The 16,673-nt window shown below is 43.5% G+C and overlaps 2 protein-coding genes across 2 annotated transcripts; one reads left to right on the forward strand and one right to left on the reverse strand.

Annotated features, from left to right (window-relative positions):
* The first annotated feature begins 988 nt into the window (after positions 1–988).
* On the forward strand, positions 989–4,880 carry ltb4r (leukotriene B4 receptor). Its single transcript, XM_041964874.1, has 4 exons — positions 989–1,122; positions 1,551–2,083; positions 2,833–3,109; positions 3,708–4,880. The coding sequence occupies exons 2-4, from the start codon at positions 1,590–1,592 to the stop codon at positions 4,092–4,094; spliced, it is 1,158 nt and encodes a 385-aa protein (XP_041820808.1). The 5' UTR covers positions 989–1,122; positions 1,551–1,589; the 3' UTR covers positions 4,095–4,880.
* A 3,537-nt stretch (positions 4,881–8,417) lies between these two features.
* LOC121626969 (kelch-like protein 33) lies at positions 8,418–15,111 on the reverse strand. Its single transcript, XM_041965726.1, is given in 7 exon segments — positions 8,418–8,973; positions 9,786–9,956; positions 10,635–10,885; positions 11,045–11,287; positions 12,390–12,832; positions 13,614–14,262; positions 15,106–15,111. Coding segments are annotated over 7 exon segments (2,319 nt in total).
* Between the last annotated feature and the right edge of the window lie 1,562 nt (positions 15,112–16,673).

A 16,673-nucleotide genomic window follows, 5' to 3' on the forward strand; every position in this document is an offset into this window, starting at 1 on the left:
ATTCCAATATTCTCTCCCCTTTTAGCTCTCTTTTGGTCTCAACCAGCTCCTGAGGGATATACGTGGCTCTTTAGCAAATAAATGATCCACAGTGTTCACCAGATGGTCACTAACCTTGTCTGTCTGCTGTTTGGTGCTGGAGAAGTAGTGTATAACTGGCTTATCAGAGCTTTCATCGTTGAAAACAGCTGCCTTCTAAACCGAAAGCTCACATTACATAGTCATTTGTTCCATTTTAATACTAAAATATTAATTAGTGCGGCTTTACAGAGAAAACCCTGAACTGGAATGCTTTAATATTTCACTGTGGGCATGCACTCTATCAAAAAAAAAAAGAAATACGGAAAAATCCCAAATTATGTAAAGCACCTTTTCCTGCACATCACGACTTTGTTATGCAACTCGCTACGTCTTGCCCCTCGCACAGTAAGTACCTTGAGAAAGATGGGTGATGTGGAAAGAGGAATATCCTGTAAATCTGCCAAGATGTGTGATGCAAGAGGGCAGACTATGCACACGATAGAGGTGTGATTTTGAGCTCAAGTATCAACAAGATCCCGTTTCCAGGAATATTCACCCCCTCGCTTATTCACCTTCATGACGATCTCTTGCGCTGTTCAATCCTGCACTTCCTTTACAGCGACATGATGGAGTGCTTAATTTCTCTTCTGTATTGTTGCTGCAGGTCTGCGGCTTCTGACTCGTCCAAGATATTTCACACTATGAAACAGCACTAGCGAAAATTTCACATTCGCAACGTCTGTTTTTCTGGATAACTGCAAAGCAAACATTTTTCATGCCAGCGTGCATCATTGCTGTCATGTTAATCATGTAGTTAATGCACCAATCAGCAATAGCAGAATAAAATACGTTGAGGATTGCTACATCAGGGCCCAGTGAGCTCAATCTGGCTTCCTGTGGTCCTGGATTTCCCCTCACATGACTCCTCTTACTCAATATATAGAATTTCTTGTTTTTTCTCTCCACACGCAGTCAAAGCACAGAGGGAAACCTGGGAGTTCGCAGTAGATAGGGCGAGGTGTGAAACAGATAAAAGGTGGCACATTTTTGGAGTGGATTTTTGTTTGGCTTTAGAAAGGAGATCGGCAGTGAAGGTTGAAGGTCCGTATGTGAGTTTTATATAATTCAGCTCTTTAAATACACAATTTTTTTCCAAATTTTCTCAAATTTCATGTTAGATATTTCTCTGGAGATCATTACATTTCTTGTCATACAGTTTTGATAAAGAGAAGGACCTCAGATCAGTCAGAAAAAGCTCTAAACTGAATATCTGAGGACACCTCATGACTATTTGTGAGGTGCATTTTGCTTTGTAACACAAATACTGCAGCTTTATGTGGAACATGTGTTACAGACAGGAAGATTAAAGCTTTGACAAATTTACACTAACCCTATCTTCTCTGCTCTTTAATCATTCTGTGCTATATTGTGAAATGTTTTCGCAGCGTTTACACACATTCACATCTCACAAACCTTAATGCAACATATCCTGTTTCCTGCCTGTTTGAAAGATTGTGTCATTTTCACAGTTGTCAAAGCCAAACTCAGATTCTTCAGAGGCTTTCCTGATGGCATCCAATATGACCGCCACCGCCCAAAACTCCTCCTCTGCCTCCTCTTCTCTGCCGATCAGTGCCTCAGCCCAGGTCGGCATCGCCATCCTGACCTTGGCGTTTCTGCTGGGCTTCCCCGGGAACCTGTTTGTGGTTTGGACGGTGCTCTGCCGGGTGAAGAAGCGCTCCGTGACCTGTTTGCTGGTGCTGAATCTGGCTCTGGCGGACGCTTTCGTGCTGCTCAGTGCCCCCTTTCTCCTGCGCTACCTGGCTGGAGGCCAGGGCTGGGAGTTTGGCACGGCAGCATGCAAGCTGCTGCATTACCTGTCAAACGTGAACATGTACGTGTCCATTTACCTCATCTGCCTGATGAGCATGGACCGCTGGTTGGCCGTAACGAGGCCTTTTCTGTCCCAGAGAATGAGAACCAAGCGCTCCCTGCTGGTTCTCCTGCTGGGGGTCTGGGTGTTGGCGTTCATCCTGTCGGTGCCGATGCCTTTCTACCGCAGGTGAGGCAAACTTATGTTATATCTCTGGACCTGTTACATTTCTTAAATTTGCAAAATGAGTGTTTAATGGCTGCCGCATGGTGTGTTTCCCATGAAAGGAACTGAGGTGAAGCCAAGTGAATTGAAGTCATAAATTGTATAGAGATATGCCTTTTTATTCTGCCCAACAAGGCAGTCATCTTCCCCAGCTTGTTTTCTCAGTCTCAGCACTTTAAAAGGTGAACAGCTACCAACAATTTAGGATAACAGGCTGCAGGAGAGCATGCCCATATTTGACCTTTGTGGTCTAGCCTTTTTAATTATTATTGAAAAGGTAATACAGCAAAGTGGAACAGAGTCTGACGTAGGTGTGGTCTAGCAATATGACATTTCATTTCCAAGTAAAACCCAATCAAGGCTGTTCTCAGGAGCAGTTTGCATGCTGCAAAAACTGCAAAAAACGGAGAGTAGCAGCTTTGAATACAGTGAGCAAAGAGAGCGCTGCCCTTCCCTTCACTCCTGCACACTCTTAAATCATGATTTATTTTAAGCTTTTTCTTTAATGACCTTCCGTATATAAGTCGGAATTGTTTGGTTTTCAGTTCTTTCTTTTAACTGCCAGTATATGCTCAGAAACATGCTGATGTATCTGCTATAAGTTAGGTCTAATAAACTAATTTAAACATTAATTCTGGCATGTCCCTGGTCAACATATTTTGAGCCACTCTAACTTTCTATTTGTGTATTTTTTTCCTCGTCTTCTCTGGCAGCAATCTGAGGAAGACACTGCCGAACAATGTCACCTTGACCTTTTGCGTCCCGTACCACTGGAAGAGCGTGGGTCACAAGGTCTTCCAGTACCTGTTTGAGACCACCATGGGCTGCCTGGTGCCTTTCTCCCTCATCAACACCTGTTACGCCTGCGTCATCTGCCGCCTGCAAAGCGCCAAGTTCCAGCGCAGAGGACAAGGCAGCCGCCTCATCCTGCTGATCATCTGCGCCTTTGCAATATTCTGGCTGCCCTATCACATCGTCAACATGATAGAGGTGCGTTTGTTAAGCTGCTTGTTGGATCGGAGTGTGATTTGATTGGCGAGAAACTGCTACTGATTCCATTAGATGCTAAAAATGTTAGCATTGTATGTTTCTGCAAATACACTTGGTTAGTGTTGGGAAGCAATCATGTTTTGGATCAGAATACCTTGTTTCATTGGCACAAACACGGCTGGAAAATGTCTTAATGTCTCGTTAAAAATACCCGGTGGTGTCCATCCATTGTAGAAACATTGTTATATGAAACGTACAAATTTCGTGTATGGTGGTTTGCAGAAACGTGAAATTCCAACGTTTTATTCTGGCAACTGGGCTGATTTAGTTGCTTTTGGCTTGATGTTTTGTAATGTTCACATTAAAAGTCTTCAAGTGAGTCAAAGGGAACAATTCCTCCCTTTGCTTAGAGCATTTAAGCTGCAGGAAATTAAAGTAACTTTACACCAATTGCAAAAGGTTTGAAGTAGAATTGGCAGCGATTAACTTGTGAGTGATAACAATATTCCAACTAAAATAAAAAACTGATTGCTGCAGAGATATGCAGAGAGAGCCGTTGTAGATCCTCTAACCTCATTTCCCCCTCTCCCTCCTCCAGGTGGTCGGTCTCCTGCAGGGCAGCGATTCAGTGCTCAAGGCTGCCAGCACAGCCCGCCCAAATGTCACAGCCTTCGCTTACTTCAGCAGCGCTGTCAACCCCATCCTCTACGTGTTCGCCGGCAGCTCCCACATCCGCCAGGCCGGCCTCAGCTTCATGGGCAGGCTCTTCGAGGCCACCAACTCGGAGAGCAGGACCACGTCGACCTTCGGCCGGAGCGGCCGCAGCAGCTCTTCGCCGGACGAGAGCTCCGCCTTGCAGGCGCTGTCGGTCAAACTGGGGAGGCCATTCAAAAGCAAGAGCAAGGGGAGAAGCAGCAGTGTGGCGGGCAACGAGGTCCACGAACCTGAGCTCAAGACTCTGGCCAGCGTTGAGCAGTTAGAGTAGCATTGTAGCTTTGCTCCAAACCTAAGCTATCTCCCTTGGACTACTTCTTAATGAACTAATTAGACTCAGACTGTGTTGACTTCTGATTATGTAATTTTTTGCTTGTTTGCCAAAGCTCTTTGGAGACGGTGCTTTCTACATGCATCTATTTAATTGTGCATACTTAAAAGGAAGATGACTGCATTTAAGACTAGACTGAAATGGCACCACCACCACAACTTTTGTATTGATTGCCATGTACTGTAACAACTCCCCCTGTCTTTTCCGTTAGCATCATCTTTAATCTGTCCAGTACTTTGATGTAGCCGTATGCATGTATCTGCAAACCTAATAGCATTCCCATCAGCCTCAACTGATTATGAACACGCTAACATGCTAAGATTAGCTGATGAACATGGTGAACATTATACCAGCTGTTAGCATTGTCACTGCAGCAGTTAGCATTTAGTTCAAAGCACCTCTGTGCCTAAGTACAGCCTCACAGAGCTGCTAGCATGGCTGTCCTAATCAAAGCACCAGAAACCAAAATCATCATCATTTTGTCTTTATTTTATATGATTTCTAACCATGTCCTTTATTGTTATAAGCCTAAAATATAATTTTGGCTTGTAAGGCAGCGACTTTATGCACACAACAGTAATTTGTCTAAATTATCTAAGTTATGTAAATTGTCACATATTTTTTAAATGTGTGGGGATATATATTTTTTTATTTTATAGAAATGTGTGTGTTCATTTGTGGTCAAAAAAGAAAAAGACAAAATGTGTTAATAAAGTTTTTTTTAATACTGAATTTATGTGTATTTTTCATCAGCGGTCCAGAAAAGCACAGACGTATGAAATTATGTCGCTCTTGCACATGCAATGTTCACCACAAAGGGAACATTTTCACCGAAGCATCCTTCCTTCCACGTATGTGCGCGTCACGTTATTTCATTCACTATTTCATTCAGTTTTGTAACACTTCACGTGGTTAACCTCCGTTAACGTTCAGAGCTGCCCGTAACTTTCCTGAGCGAAGGACAAAACGGGAACAGTTTCGCCCCAAACATGACTCACATTTGAATTAGTAACAACAAAGCCCGAATGAGGACATTGTGTATGAAAGGATGACGAAATGCCTCTCAGAGCTTTTTCCCATCAGTCACGTCTTTATTGACTGGATTAATACCAGTGTAAACTCCTGCACCCGAGGCCTGCTGCCACATATGATATGAATAAGATGGTAAGCACAGGCTATTCACAGTCCACACTCATATAGTTGTTACAAACCTTCAAATACAATGATGAATCTCAAGCTTGAAGTGTCATTCTTGACTTCTGGAAACAGCATCTGGTGGTATTTCCAATGCTCTGAGGTTCACATGCTAATAACAACCGAAGCCACATCCATAACACCTCTAATCTGACTGCTGAGGGCAGCCGCACAGGTGCCAACAGTGATGAGATTACAATCAGTGTTGTGCAAGTTCACACTTCACAAGAGCTAGAGGAGACTTTTAACTAAGTTCACAGCCCCACAAAATGAACAAGCTCGTGTGAATGAGCTGCAAAGGCTGCAGATCTCCTACAATGCATTAACGATGTCTAGTTGTGATCGTCATGCACTTGCAGACTTGTCGCATTCTTCAACCCATGTTGCACTTGTTCTTTCAGACCCAGCGGGCCTAATTTGCATTAATATGTGATTTGTTTTCCGTGGGAATCTGATTCATTCGTAAAACTCCTTCAGATATTCATAGCCTGTGTTGACTCTCGCAGGACCGGTGAGATGATTTGAAAACAGGTCTGCCTCTCATGGTTGAATGAGAAACAGTCAAACTTTGAGTCATCTTTTGTAACAACAATGCAGTGAGTTTACTCATTTGTTTTGAGTGTTAATTTTAGATTGGTGCATCCCTGAGGGAAGAAGCAGCTGTGCAGGACAGTTTTCTATGATTAATAGATCAATCACGCAAGCAAGCTTAGACCAGTGATTGTGCGAAAGAGAAATCTGACATGGACAAGAGTATCGCTTTGCCTCATTTCCTGTTAAGTCTGCTCTAATAGATGAATTGATTACCTTACCTGACACATGAAATGAGTCACGCTGTTTAGGTCACATTAATGAAAACCGTGGCTACATATGTTCATCCGCAGCATTTTCAACTGTATGGACATGCAACACCGTCGACGAGAAAAGATGAGATTCAAATTTAGTGTAAGAAATAAAGACTTCGCCACAATCTCTCTTCATTTTCGGGGACAAGAAAGAGGAGAAGAAATATTCGACGCTAGTTGTTATTCAGTGCAGCCGTTCCATTTCCTGTGCTGCCTGCCAGTTTTGTGTCCTGCGCTACCAACAGCTCGGCAAGACATTATGTGCCACTGGGGGTTTCGCAAATACAGGTGTTGATTATGCATTCGGGGGTTTGCATAAATCAATAACAAAAAGCATGAATTAATAGGATGTCTAGAACAGTGTTTGTGTCAATGATTGAAGTGTCAGTTATGGGTGGGGGGATACTGAGAAGTTTCAGATAGATTACAGCTTTATCATCATCAGATTATGATAAGATAAACTCTTACGTGAAAATCAAAATGACAAAAATGAAAGGTCATGGCTCGGCTAGATTGAATGAACTGTTCCATGTAATCTGATGACTAATATTAATAAAATGTCAACAGTTTCCCCTGACTAGAGTAAAATAGCTTTAAGATAAGACTAAAATGCCCAGACTTTAAGTCAACTGAAGGCTAAATAATAACAGGGTGATTCGACTAAATATGATAAAAACTAACTACGACATTTGAACTGAGACTAAATAAAAAAAATAGCTGAGAAAATTAACATTGCATCATCATGTTCGAGTAATACCACTTTCATTCACATGAAAGAAGAAAAAACAAAAGCCAGAAACCTCCCTTTGACAGGTGACAGGTGAGGGATCCCCCTCAGTCCCAGAAATACAGGACTTGAGGAAATAAAAAATCAAATTTAAGCCCGAAAAGCTTCCATTTGGATGGCTGATGCATCGTTGTTTTCAGGATATCAGTTTTTCTTGGAACAGGAGTTACAGCAGTAATTCATTTTATTATCTTTACACCCGCCCATGCAACACGCACACACACACACACACACACAAACACACACACTCAGTTCTAGCTATCTAACTATCACTGCTGATGACAGGAAGCTGTTTGTGACTGCAGTGCGTTAATCAAACAGAAAAATAGGACAAAACTGCTGTGCAAAGCTTAAGATCGAACGTTGTGGCTTGTGCGACCTCATTCAGCATCTTGTCGGAGTGAAGTGGTTGACTGACGTGCTGCGAAGCCAAATGATAAAAATGATTTCACATACGAGCTCAGTTGCACACAGTTTGTCCCAATTTTTAATTTTTTAATCAAACTTTTGTCTCATTCAAGAAAGAATGTCTGCAGGCATAATTCTGATGACATCATAATGACATCACAGACCCACAAAAGACATCATACCACTGTTTTCACAGGCTGGTGGTGCTGCCCACGACGTGTAACCTTACCTTGATGTGGAAAGGCAGTGGAGTTCCCCTGAACCCTTTCTCTTCTGCATTAAAGTGGCTTCAGTTGATATTTTTATAACAATATATCAAAGGACAATGTGAAAACAATGTGTGACAGGGGTCACCCAGATGAACCTACAGGGATTTATCAGCTAAATCTTTAGCTTTGTGGAGCTTTAAAGTGAGTTTCAGCTCATTTTAGTTTAGTTTTCGGTAAAAAGGCTCTAAAAACCTGTCGCACACCACCTGCCACAGTTATAAGGGCCGGAATTTTCCCACAGCACTTGGTAGAGACCAAAAACAGAGCTAAAAGAGAGTGAATCCTGGACCCCAAGCGGCCAGAAACACGACTCCATAACTGCTAAATTGAATAAATGATGAACTGTTTGCCAACGAGTTCGCTACGTGAGCATCAACGACGTCTGTACTGTGGATCAGTGTTACCTGCTGCTTCCAACTGTCTAAAAATCAATCAGCTTTAAAGACAGTGAAACACAGCAAGAACATGCAAGAGAGAAATGCTTCCTGTCGCACTCCTTTATGCAAAGGATCGCATCTGAGTGAAGTGTATCACAGTGAGACAACAGTATGTACACCACTAATTAGTGTGTTTGGTCTGTCTTGACTCAGGTCTTCTAATGTGGTCTCACCCCCCTGTCACTGAGGCACCTTCAGTGTGTTCAGTGTCTCTGATGTGCCAGATATCATCATCATGGCGCCCAGTCGTCCTGGGGCACCTACACCTCTAACTACGGATTAGAGTTCCTTTAACAGAATTACATTTCTCACATTCTGCCTTTTTACTGGGATTTTCTTGAACCACTACAGTAATGGGCATCAGATAGGTCAGGGAGGGGCAGGGAACAAGCTGCCAGATCTGTGTACGGGTGTGGCATAGCCCCCAGGTTTTCCCAGCACCGCTCCACGGGGTCGTAGCGATGCACCCACTTGGTATCCCTTGCTGTGTTTGCTGAAGACCCTCCCATCACGTATAGCCGCCCGTCAAGCACGGTTGCCCCTGGCGACAGATGAGGTCGAGGCAGGGCGGGGATGGAGGACCAGGAGTCACGCGTGGCGTCATATAGTTCACAAAGGAGTTGGTCTCCGAAGCCCGTCCAGAGCGGCTGCAGCCCCCCGGCTACCACCAACCCCCTCCCCAAGGCTAGCATGACGTGGCCCGCACGTCCCGCTCCCACGGTCATCGGCGCTCTGGTGGAACACCCGCGGGAAGGGTGGTAGTGCCACATAGAGGCAAGGCAGCGCTGACGGGGGTCACAGCCTCCGGAGATGTAGATGTGGCCGTTCAGGACGGCTGCAGCGTGGCCGCAGACAGCTGCGTCCAGCGGCTGAGCCCGTCTGCAGGGGGAGAACGCCGTAGGTTACGAGCACAACAACGAGATGTGTTTTTGCATTGTCATAGTAAAGATTGTTGTAACTGTACTCCCAAAACAGCAAGGATAATTTCAGTATATTTTATGGAGACTTAAAAGAGGCTCTGTAATGCAGCCAGCACTCACTGTATAAATGTTTTATCTCATATTGTCATGTTTTTGGGTGTTAGTTTAGTTATTTCCTGTTTGATGCTGAAAGTTTCCCTCATGTGTCATCTTTGCTTTACTTCCTGTGTTTTCCCGCCTTTGTGATTCTTCATTTGTTTCACCTGTCCCTAATTAGCACAGGTAGAAAGTCTGCGTTTTCCCTCACTCTCCTCAGTGTGGTAAATGTTGCAGCCCAGTGTTTTTTTGTATTCTTGCTTTCTCTGTGTTGGTTTTGTTTGCTTGTTTGGACTCCCTTCTCTGGTTTTGACCCTTGCCTGTCTCACACCCCGTGAGCCTTTCATACATTGTCGTTTTTGGAATGAATCATTTAAACTGCGCCCACTCCACCTTCTTTGTCTACATTTGCGTCCTAGCCCTTGTTTCCCTGTACCCTGGGGTTTGTGTGTGCACTGTGTGCAACCTGCTGACTTATTTTTAGACTTTAACATGTTAGAAAGGCTAAATCAGTTTCAAAGTTGGTCCTGGAGCAACATTGATTCTGTTGTAGGAACACCAACATGGTGATATCAGATCGCGTCCGCAGGACCTGTTCCATCCAAGTCAAGAAACGTGTCTCAAAGTGCTAAAACACAGGTCGTCGGGGCTGGTTTATTTCCTCTTGTACTGTACCTCCAGGTGTTTTCCTCAGGAGTGTAGTACTCCACAGCATCCAGGTATTCGCTGTCGTCACGGTTACCACCCAAAGCGAAGACCTTACCGTCCAGACACACAGCAGAAAAGTAGTCCCTTTGGCACAGCATGTCAGGCAGTCGTTCCCATTTACACTGAGACAGGTCAAGCCTAGGCAGAGAGGGACAGAGGCTGACTGAGAGCAGGTAACAGGAATCTTCATTTGCCCAACATTGACTTTATTGTAGTGCCCAACACCTCCCTGAAATGTCCACTTTTGAAACTAAACTGTCCTTTCAGAACATTAAGCAGGATGTTGCGTAATGGTGCCGTAAAGCCGGTGTTGGATATGAACCACCACATCGGGTGCTATAAAATCAGAGTGAAGTTACAATAAACAAATTCTAAGTCTGTTGTACTGAAAAGTCTTGTGGTTTGGGGACATGTCAGCATCGGCAGTGGAGATGCTGAGTCGTGTCAAACCGAGACTATGCTGAGGGTTTTAGTTTCTTCTTTTTCCCATAAAATAAACCCTGAACTGCAAAGGGCAGAGCTACCAGCCCCGGCATCAATCACCGCAAGCTTTGCCGGAGGATGTTGCATCACATGCATGATGCAGACTCAGTCCTGTAGCCACGGGTGAGTCAACCCTGCCTCCCTCCCCCAGGCCAGGAAAACAGAGCACACTCACAAGAGACAAGCAGGAACATCCAAATGTGTGGCTTGCAGGGCCGGACTCTCAAGCTGCAGACATGTTTTCATAGAAGGGAGACCAAACTGTCCAATAGTCATACAAGCCCTGTCAGTATGTCACGAATCTTTTGTTCATTTTAGCTGACACACACCTACCTGAAGGCAGACTTGAGGATATCCAGCACTCCGTAGTACTTGCGTCCTCCCAGGACATACAGTTTGTTGTTGAGGAGACAGACGCAGTGTCTGAACCGGGCCGGTTCAGGGATCCTGGCGAATGGCTTCCACTCTATGCTTCTAATTCGACCGGGTCCACGGTGGAACTGCTGAGCGAACCACAGGGTCTGGCTGGGGACTCTCTTCATGAATTCATCGTCGACAGTGTCCCCACAGACCAGAACCAGGACCTGAAATGAAAGATTTCTACAGACTGGTAAAAAGAAGACACGCTCTCACAGGAAATGTCTGGTCGTGACGAGGGAGTGGCGACCAGGTGACACGGCAACCAATTACAGAGAATTGAAGTAGAGAACATTTAAATTAAATAAATCTTTTAAGAAAAATACCTGGTTTGGGGTGCGAGGTCGGCATTCAGGCCCTCTGTAATCCCCCTCCAGGAGACTCCGGAGTAACTCCAGAGTACCTCTGGCTGAGGAGGTCCTGCGGAGGAGGCCGCAGCTCATCGCCTCCTGGAGCTCAGAGTATCTGAGGAGTGGGAAACGAACATGGTGGAGCAGGTCTGGCAGAAGTGGGAGTCTCTCTTTTGGGTCGTCCTCCACCCAGCTCACCACTGCCCTGAACACCACTATCTGAGTATGAGGAAGGGAGATTCACGTAACTTTACAGGTTTAAAGACTGGTATATGTTGGGATAAGACGTGGTATTGGCAAATGTAGGCATCAAGGATCCCATAACCACAGTTATTAGTTACATCCAACTGAATGAAAAAAATAAGTCCCAGTTCTTAAAATCATTCACAAAGGGGGTCAGATAAAACTGGTGTTACTGATATGTGCTTTTTTAATTTTTTTTTAATTAATGGGTTCATTTAGAGTTTGCACTATAAATTGTGTATGTTTTTTTCTCATTTACAGTCATGACATAAAAATGATCCTCTAATTTCAGATGCTGGAGTTGTTGTGTGCCACTGTGTCATTTTCCTGTATAGACCACCAGATGGCGCCAATGTAAAATGTGTTCAAATCCTCTGTAAAAGGGCCAGCAGGAACGCAGCACTGTGGCCAACAACATAACAGCTGCATCAGAGATCTGCTGTGAACACCTGCTTTCCACGGCTTAGAAAAATAATTTATTAACATAATATCAAAATTTCACATAAATAATTACAAGTTCACGGATCAACTGTACAAAAAAAATGCAAATGTGTGTTGCTACTAACTAATTTCTAAGTGCATATGTTGTGTGTTATACGGCCCTCCCATAACTTATATATTATCATAAATGACATTATTACATTGACGTTATTACTTTCCAATTATCATTTAAATGAAACCATCTTGCAGAACAAGTACTTGTATTTGTTGAAAATACCCCTTACAATGATGAGCTGGTTTCGGTTAAAAGTCACAAGCCAAAATACCAATTTGAATCGTTAACAATGCAATCTGTAAGCTTATCAGATGTGTTTTAATGTAAATATTTAATCTGTCGAGTAATGAGTAACTAGAGCTGTCAAATAAATGGAGTAAAAAGTACAATATTTGCTTATGAAATGTGGAGTATAAACAAGAATAAATGGAAATACTTAAGTAAAATACCTCAAAATTGTACTGAATTTCAGTGCTTGAGTACATGTACTTTCCACCACTGGCCTCAGAATCACATTGAGAGGTTTTTCTCTTATGTGGGTCAGTCGACATATATTAAGACCAACAGAAATAAAAATATTACCTCACTCTCTACACACAAGGAGTCCTTTTGAAGCAACTTGCCCAGGAAGGAACAGGGGACGTCCTTGAACTTCTCCCCCGCAGAGATGCACTGGAAGTGGGCTAGGATGTACTCCTCTGCAGCCTGCCCCAGCTGGACCAGCCCGTAGGTCTCAGCCAGGACCAGCACGTCCAGACAGGTGCTTTCATCCATTCTGTCCCACAGGAAGTCGATGCACAGCGAGAGCGCCCCCCGCAGCTGGAACTGAAACAGTGCCTCCGTGAGCTCCCAAATCTGGCCCCAGCCCAGCCTGAGCTGACCCGTGTAGATGAAGCCCAGCATGGACTCAATGACCCGGGAGGCCACGCCTCGCAGGCACACAACGTCCTCGCTGGACTCCCGCAACCCTCCGCAGAGCAGTGCCCGGAAGTAGTCCCCACCTGCTGCTAACACCACACGGTGGGCTGAGTGATAAAGGAAGGATAAAGAAACCGACAGATGAATATAAAGGATGAGAACAAAGCATGGACAAACAGGCAGAAGGCTTTTTCACCAAAACTTCTCCACAAATGTCGAAACAGGTCTCTCAGCTGGGCTGCACCAAGCCACAAACTGTGACACCACCCAATGACAGCCCCCTGAAAAAGGTAGTTCCTACTTAGTCACAGTATATCTGAATCTGAAAAAACACAGAAAAAAAACAGGCACACATAATTTTTTTTTTTCTCAAATTCAGTGTTTTCTTATTCTTCAAGATTTTCACAACGCATGTGAGTATCCCCTGACCTGGAGCCCCTATCATCAACATGAGGAATATTTTTTGGCTCATCTACCAAGCTCTACGAGGAAGCTAATGCACTCAGTATGTTTGCCAAGCCTCTAGGGTACAGGCGACGTGTTTTGGTAAGTAGCACTTCATGCAAACTTAGCTTGTGTTTGCTAACATAAACACAGAGAGGGCATCTTTAAACCTGTTGCAACTTTTGCCACCATAAGTCATTGTCATCATCCGGCAATGCATTGCATCGGCCAATCAGAGCTCATTGCTGGTAGATTGATCGTCTCGCTGGTACCTGTAGCAACACTCCTCCACCAACATATCTCTTGCGTAGCAGTGTTATACTATTTCTGACAAAAACAATCAGAATTCATGCGACAATGATTAGTTGTCTTTTTGAGCAAACCACCAATGCCGCTGGTTTTCTGGCGAGGACAGTCAAGAGGACATCTTTGGTTGCCTCTTACCTGAGTATCTCTCTCCACTCTCTGCCTGTATTGTGACGTCACAACCGACACCTCTCTCCCACATGTCCTTGATGATCGCCAAGCTCCTCTCCCTCTCCGTGGCTGCAGAGGTCGCGACCTTTGACGTGCACCTCTGCCTCAGCCTCTCCATCTCCATGCACCTGCAAGCATCAAGCACCTCCTCCATTACCCCCTCTTTACTCAAGTCCACGGCCACGCCCCCGGTGTACGCGAAGTCCAGAACGACCCTTAACCCAAGCGGGGTCAAGCCATGGCCGATTTCCTGCAATCCAAGCCCCGGTTTTTGTTTCGAGTCAAAAAATGCGTAGGGGCTTCGACTGGCAGCTGCCAGCACAAGTCTGTGAGCTTTGAAGGAGTTGCCTTGGAGGGGAAAAATGTAGTCCAGGAGTAGTTCTTCTTCCTGAAGGCTATGTAGGCGGCTGAAGAGAGTGTCTGAGTGTGAGGGAAGGATGTAAGAGATGAGACCTGGGTCCTTGGAGAGAGATGACAAAGGATGGTGAACAGGGTTTGGCATGCGCTTTAATTCTCTACCTATACCACGTTTTTGGTTTTGGAGGCGAGTTCTTCCTCTTTTTCGCCCAACATCATCCATATCTGTTTAGCTTATCCTCCTTCTCTTTGTTTCTCTCTGTAATTGGTTGCCGTGTCACCTGGTCGCCACTCCCTCGTCACGACCAGACATTTCCTGTGAGAGTGCGTCGTACGAAGAAAGCAAGGACAAAAAAGGGAGAGGCAAGATAAGGAAAGAGCGGGGACGGAAGGGAGGAACACTGAGTGCTGCATTCCTGGAAATGTCACATACGTAGTCACTTTGACATGAGGACATCAGAAATTGTTTGCCCTCGTGACCTCTGAGGTGTCTTTTTTGCACTTTCCAAACATAACCTCACCTACAAAATTATCCCTAAACAATGTCATTATGACGGACGCAGGAGATTACAAGTATGTCAGTCACTGTCTTTGGCAATGCTGGAATGTAACAGTACACAGACATCACCCCATCTGCATGTTATACATCACAGAGGTCAATACACGAAGGGTTAAGCCCAATTTTTAAAATATAAATGTCTGCAAAGCAGTGTGTTTCTACAATTTGCCTGCTTGGAGATGGTCTGTTTAACTGCTGTAAACAAAGTCTTCACTTTTTACAAACTGCTAATATCTCATTTTGGAGAGAGACTCTGCGTAGACACCTACCTCAGTGATTCCTCTGCCAGTGTGGGTGTAACGAGTGACTTTGACCAGGGCACAATGGCATTGTGAGCGTGTCGGTTTAATAATAGCTGGGTTCTGGCACTGGGAATAATACACTGCTAGAAGTTTCCACCTTAAGAAGCCCCTCAGTATGGAGTCTGAAAATCCAACCAAAGGGAAAATGGGTTGCCATAACATTTTTCAAAGCAAATTTGAAAAGACACAACGTTTCAAGATATTGCCTTTTAAGAAACCTTATAAATAAAGTTTTACAGACCGACATGACCTCCTGATGCTTCCTTTGATTATGGGCAATTATTTTTTCAAATTGTATGGCATGAAATTGATGAAATCACTTTTTTTTTTTTGTTTGTTTTCTTGTTTTTTGCAGTGTTGCTGTTTCTGAATAGTATTGTATCTGGGTCTCTGAGTACAACCCCGAGTCCAAAAGAGTTGGGACGCTGTGTAAAACCAATAAAACAATAAAATCGTTTTTGACATAAACTCAATTGAAAACGGTACAAATACAATAAATTTAATGTTTGACCTCATCAGCTTCATTGATTTTTGTAAATATCTGCTTATTTTGAATTTGATGCAGCAACATGATTCAAACAAGTTGTGACAGGAGCAACAAAAGACTGGGATGCTCTAAAAACACCTGTCTGGATCATTCCACAGGTAAACAGGTTAATTGGTAACAGGTGATAGCATCATGATTGGGTATGAAAGGGGCCTGGGCTCAGGTGAGTTGTCAGCAAATGAAGCATAAGCAGCATAAAAACTGTGTGTGTCTGAGTTTAGTCCTTTGTGGATGTAAGAAACCTAATTCTTACTGTACTTCACTATCTGTTTTGTGCACAATATGTTTAAAATCTGACAATTATTGGCTAGTTTTTGAATAGACATTGATTTACATTGTCTGGTTTCTTTAGACATTTAGCTAACGAGATGGTCTTTTGGAATGACATGGCTGAAGTCCATGCTGAGGTGCTAAAAATAGACTGGGGGTGGGGGTTTCTGACTATCTCATGCTATTTTTAGTGTGCGACTTGTGAAAGCAGAGGAGGGCCTGGAGTTTCTTCCTGTGGATTATTGACGTAGTAAACATTACTCAGCAACGCACAGTCAACAATTCTGAAAACTCATACATTGAGTCATGAGCATTGAAAATATGTCATTTATTTAGAAAAACAGGCAGTTTTATAAGTTCTTAATAATAATAATAATATATAAAATAATAATAAAAATATTTATCTTGTAAAAAAATGCAATAATACTGATTTTACTAGCATTTACTGAGTGTGAAAATTCATCATCATGAAATAATATTGAATAAATAACAAACATTATGAAAATGTTCATTTGAATGTCGTGGAGTTATGTAGGGAATTATTTTGTGTTTTTTTTATCTTGCTGATTTTTTGTGCTAAACAACCATTAACGTGACATTTTTTTTGGCGTGTCCTTCCAGGAAAAGCAAAGGCAGTGTGTGTTGCACTTTGAGTATACACACTGCGTAACTTTTACTTTTTAAAAACCTGTTCAGGTACGCTGGTTTTCACCAACCGCCCGCTTGTTCCTCTGTTTACTCCAAACTTTGTGGTTCTCAGAGAACAACTACCAGAAGCTAGACATAAACAACAGAAAATATAAGTGACTACCTGGAAAAAAAATATTGACAACGGGCATTTTAGGTGTTTTAAAATGTGACGCAGAAACTGTATTTTTATTCAACCAAATGATAAAAATGTCATTTAGTGTGTGAAACAATTTATCTCAAGTTTCAGGCCTAGAAGATGATGATTTTTTTCATTTGCTTTATTTCAAAATGCATGAAGGAAA

This window comes from Chelmon rostratus, chromosome 23 (assembly GCF_017976325.1).
Source record: "Chelmon rostratus isolate fCheRos1 chromosome 23, fCheRos1.pri, whole genome shotgun sequence".
Lineage (NCBI taxonomy): Eukaryota > Metazoa > Chordata > Actinopteri > Chaetodontiformes > Chaetodontidae > Chelmon > Chelmon rostratus.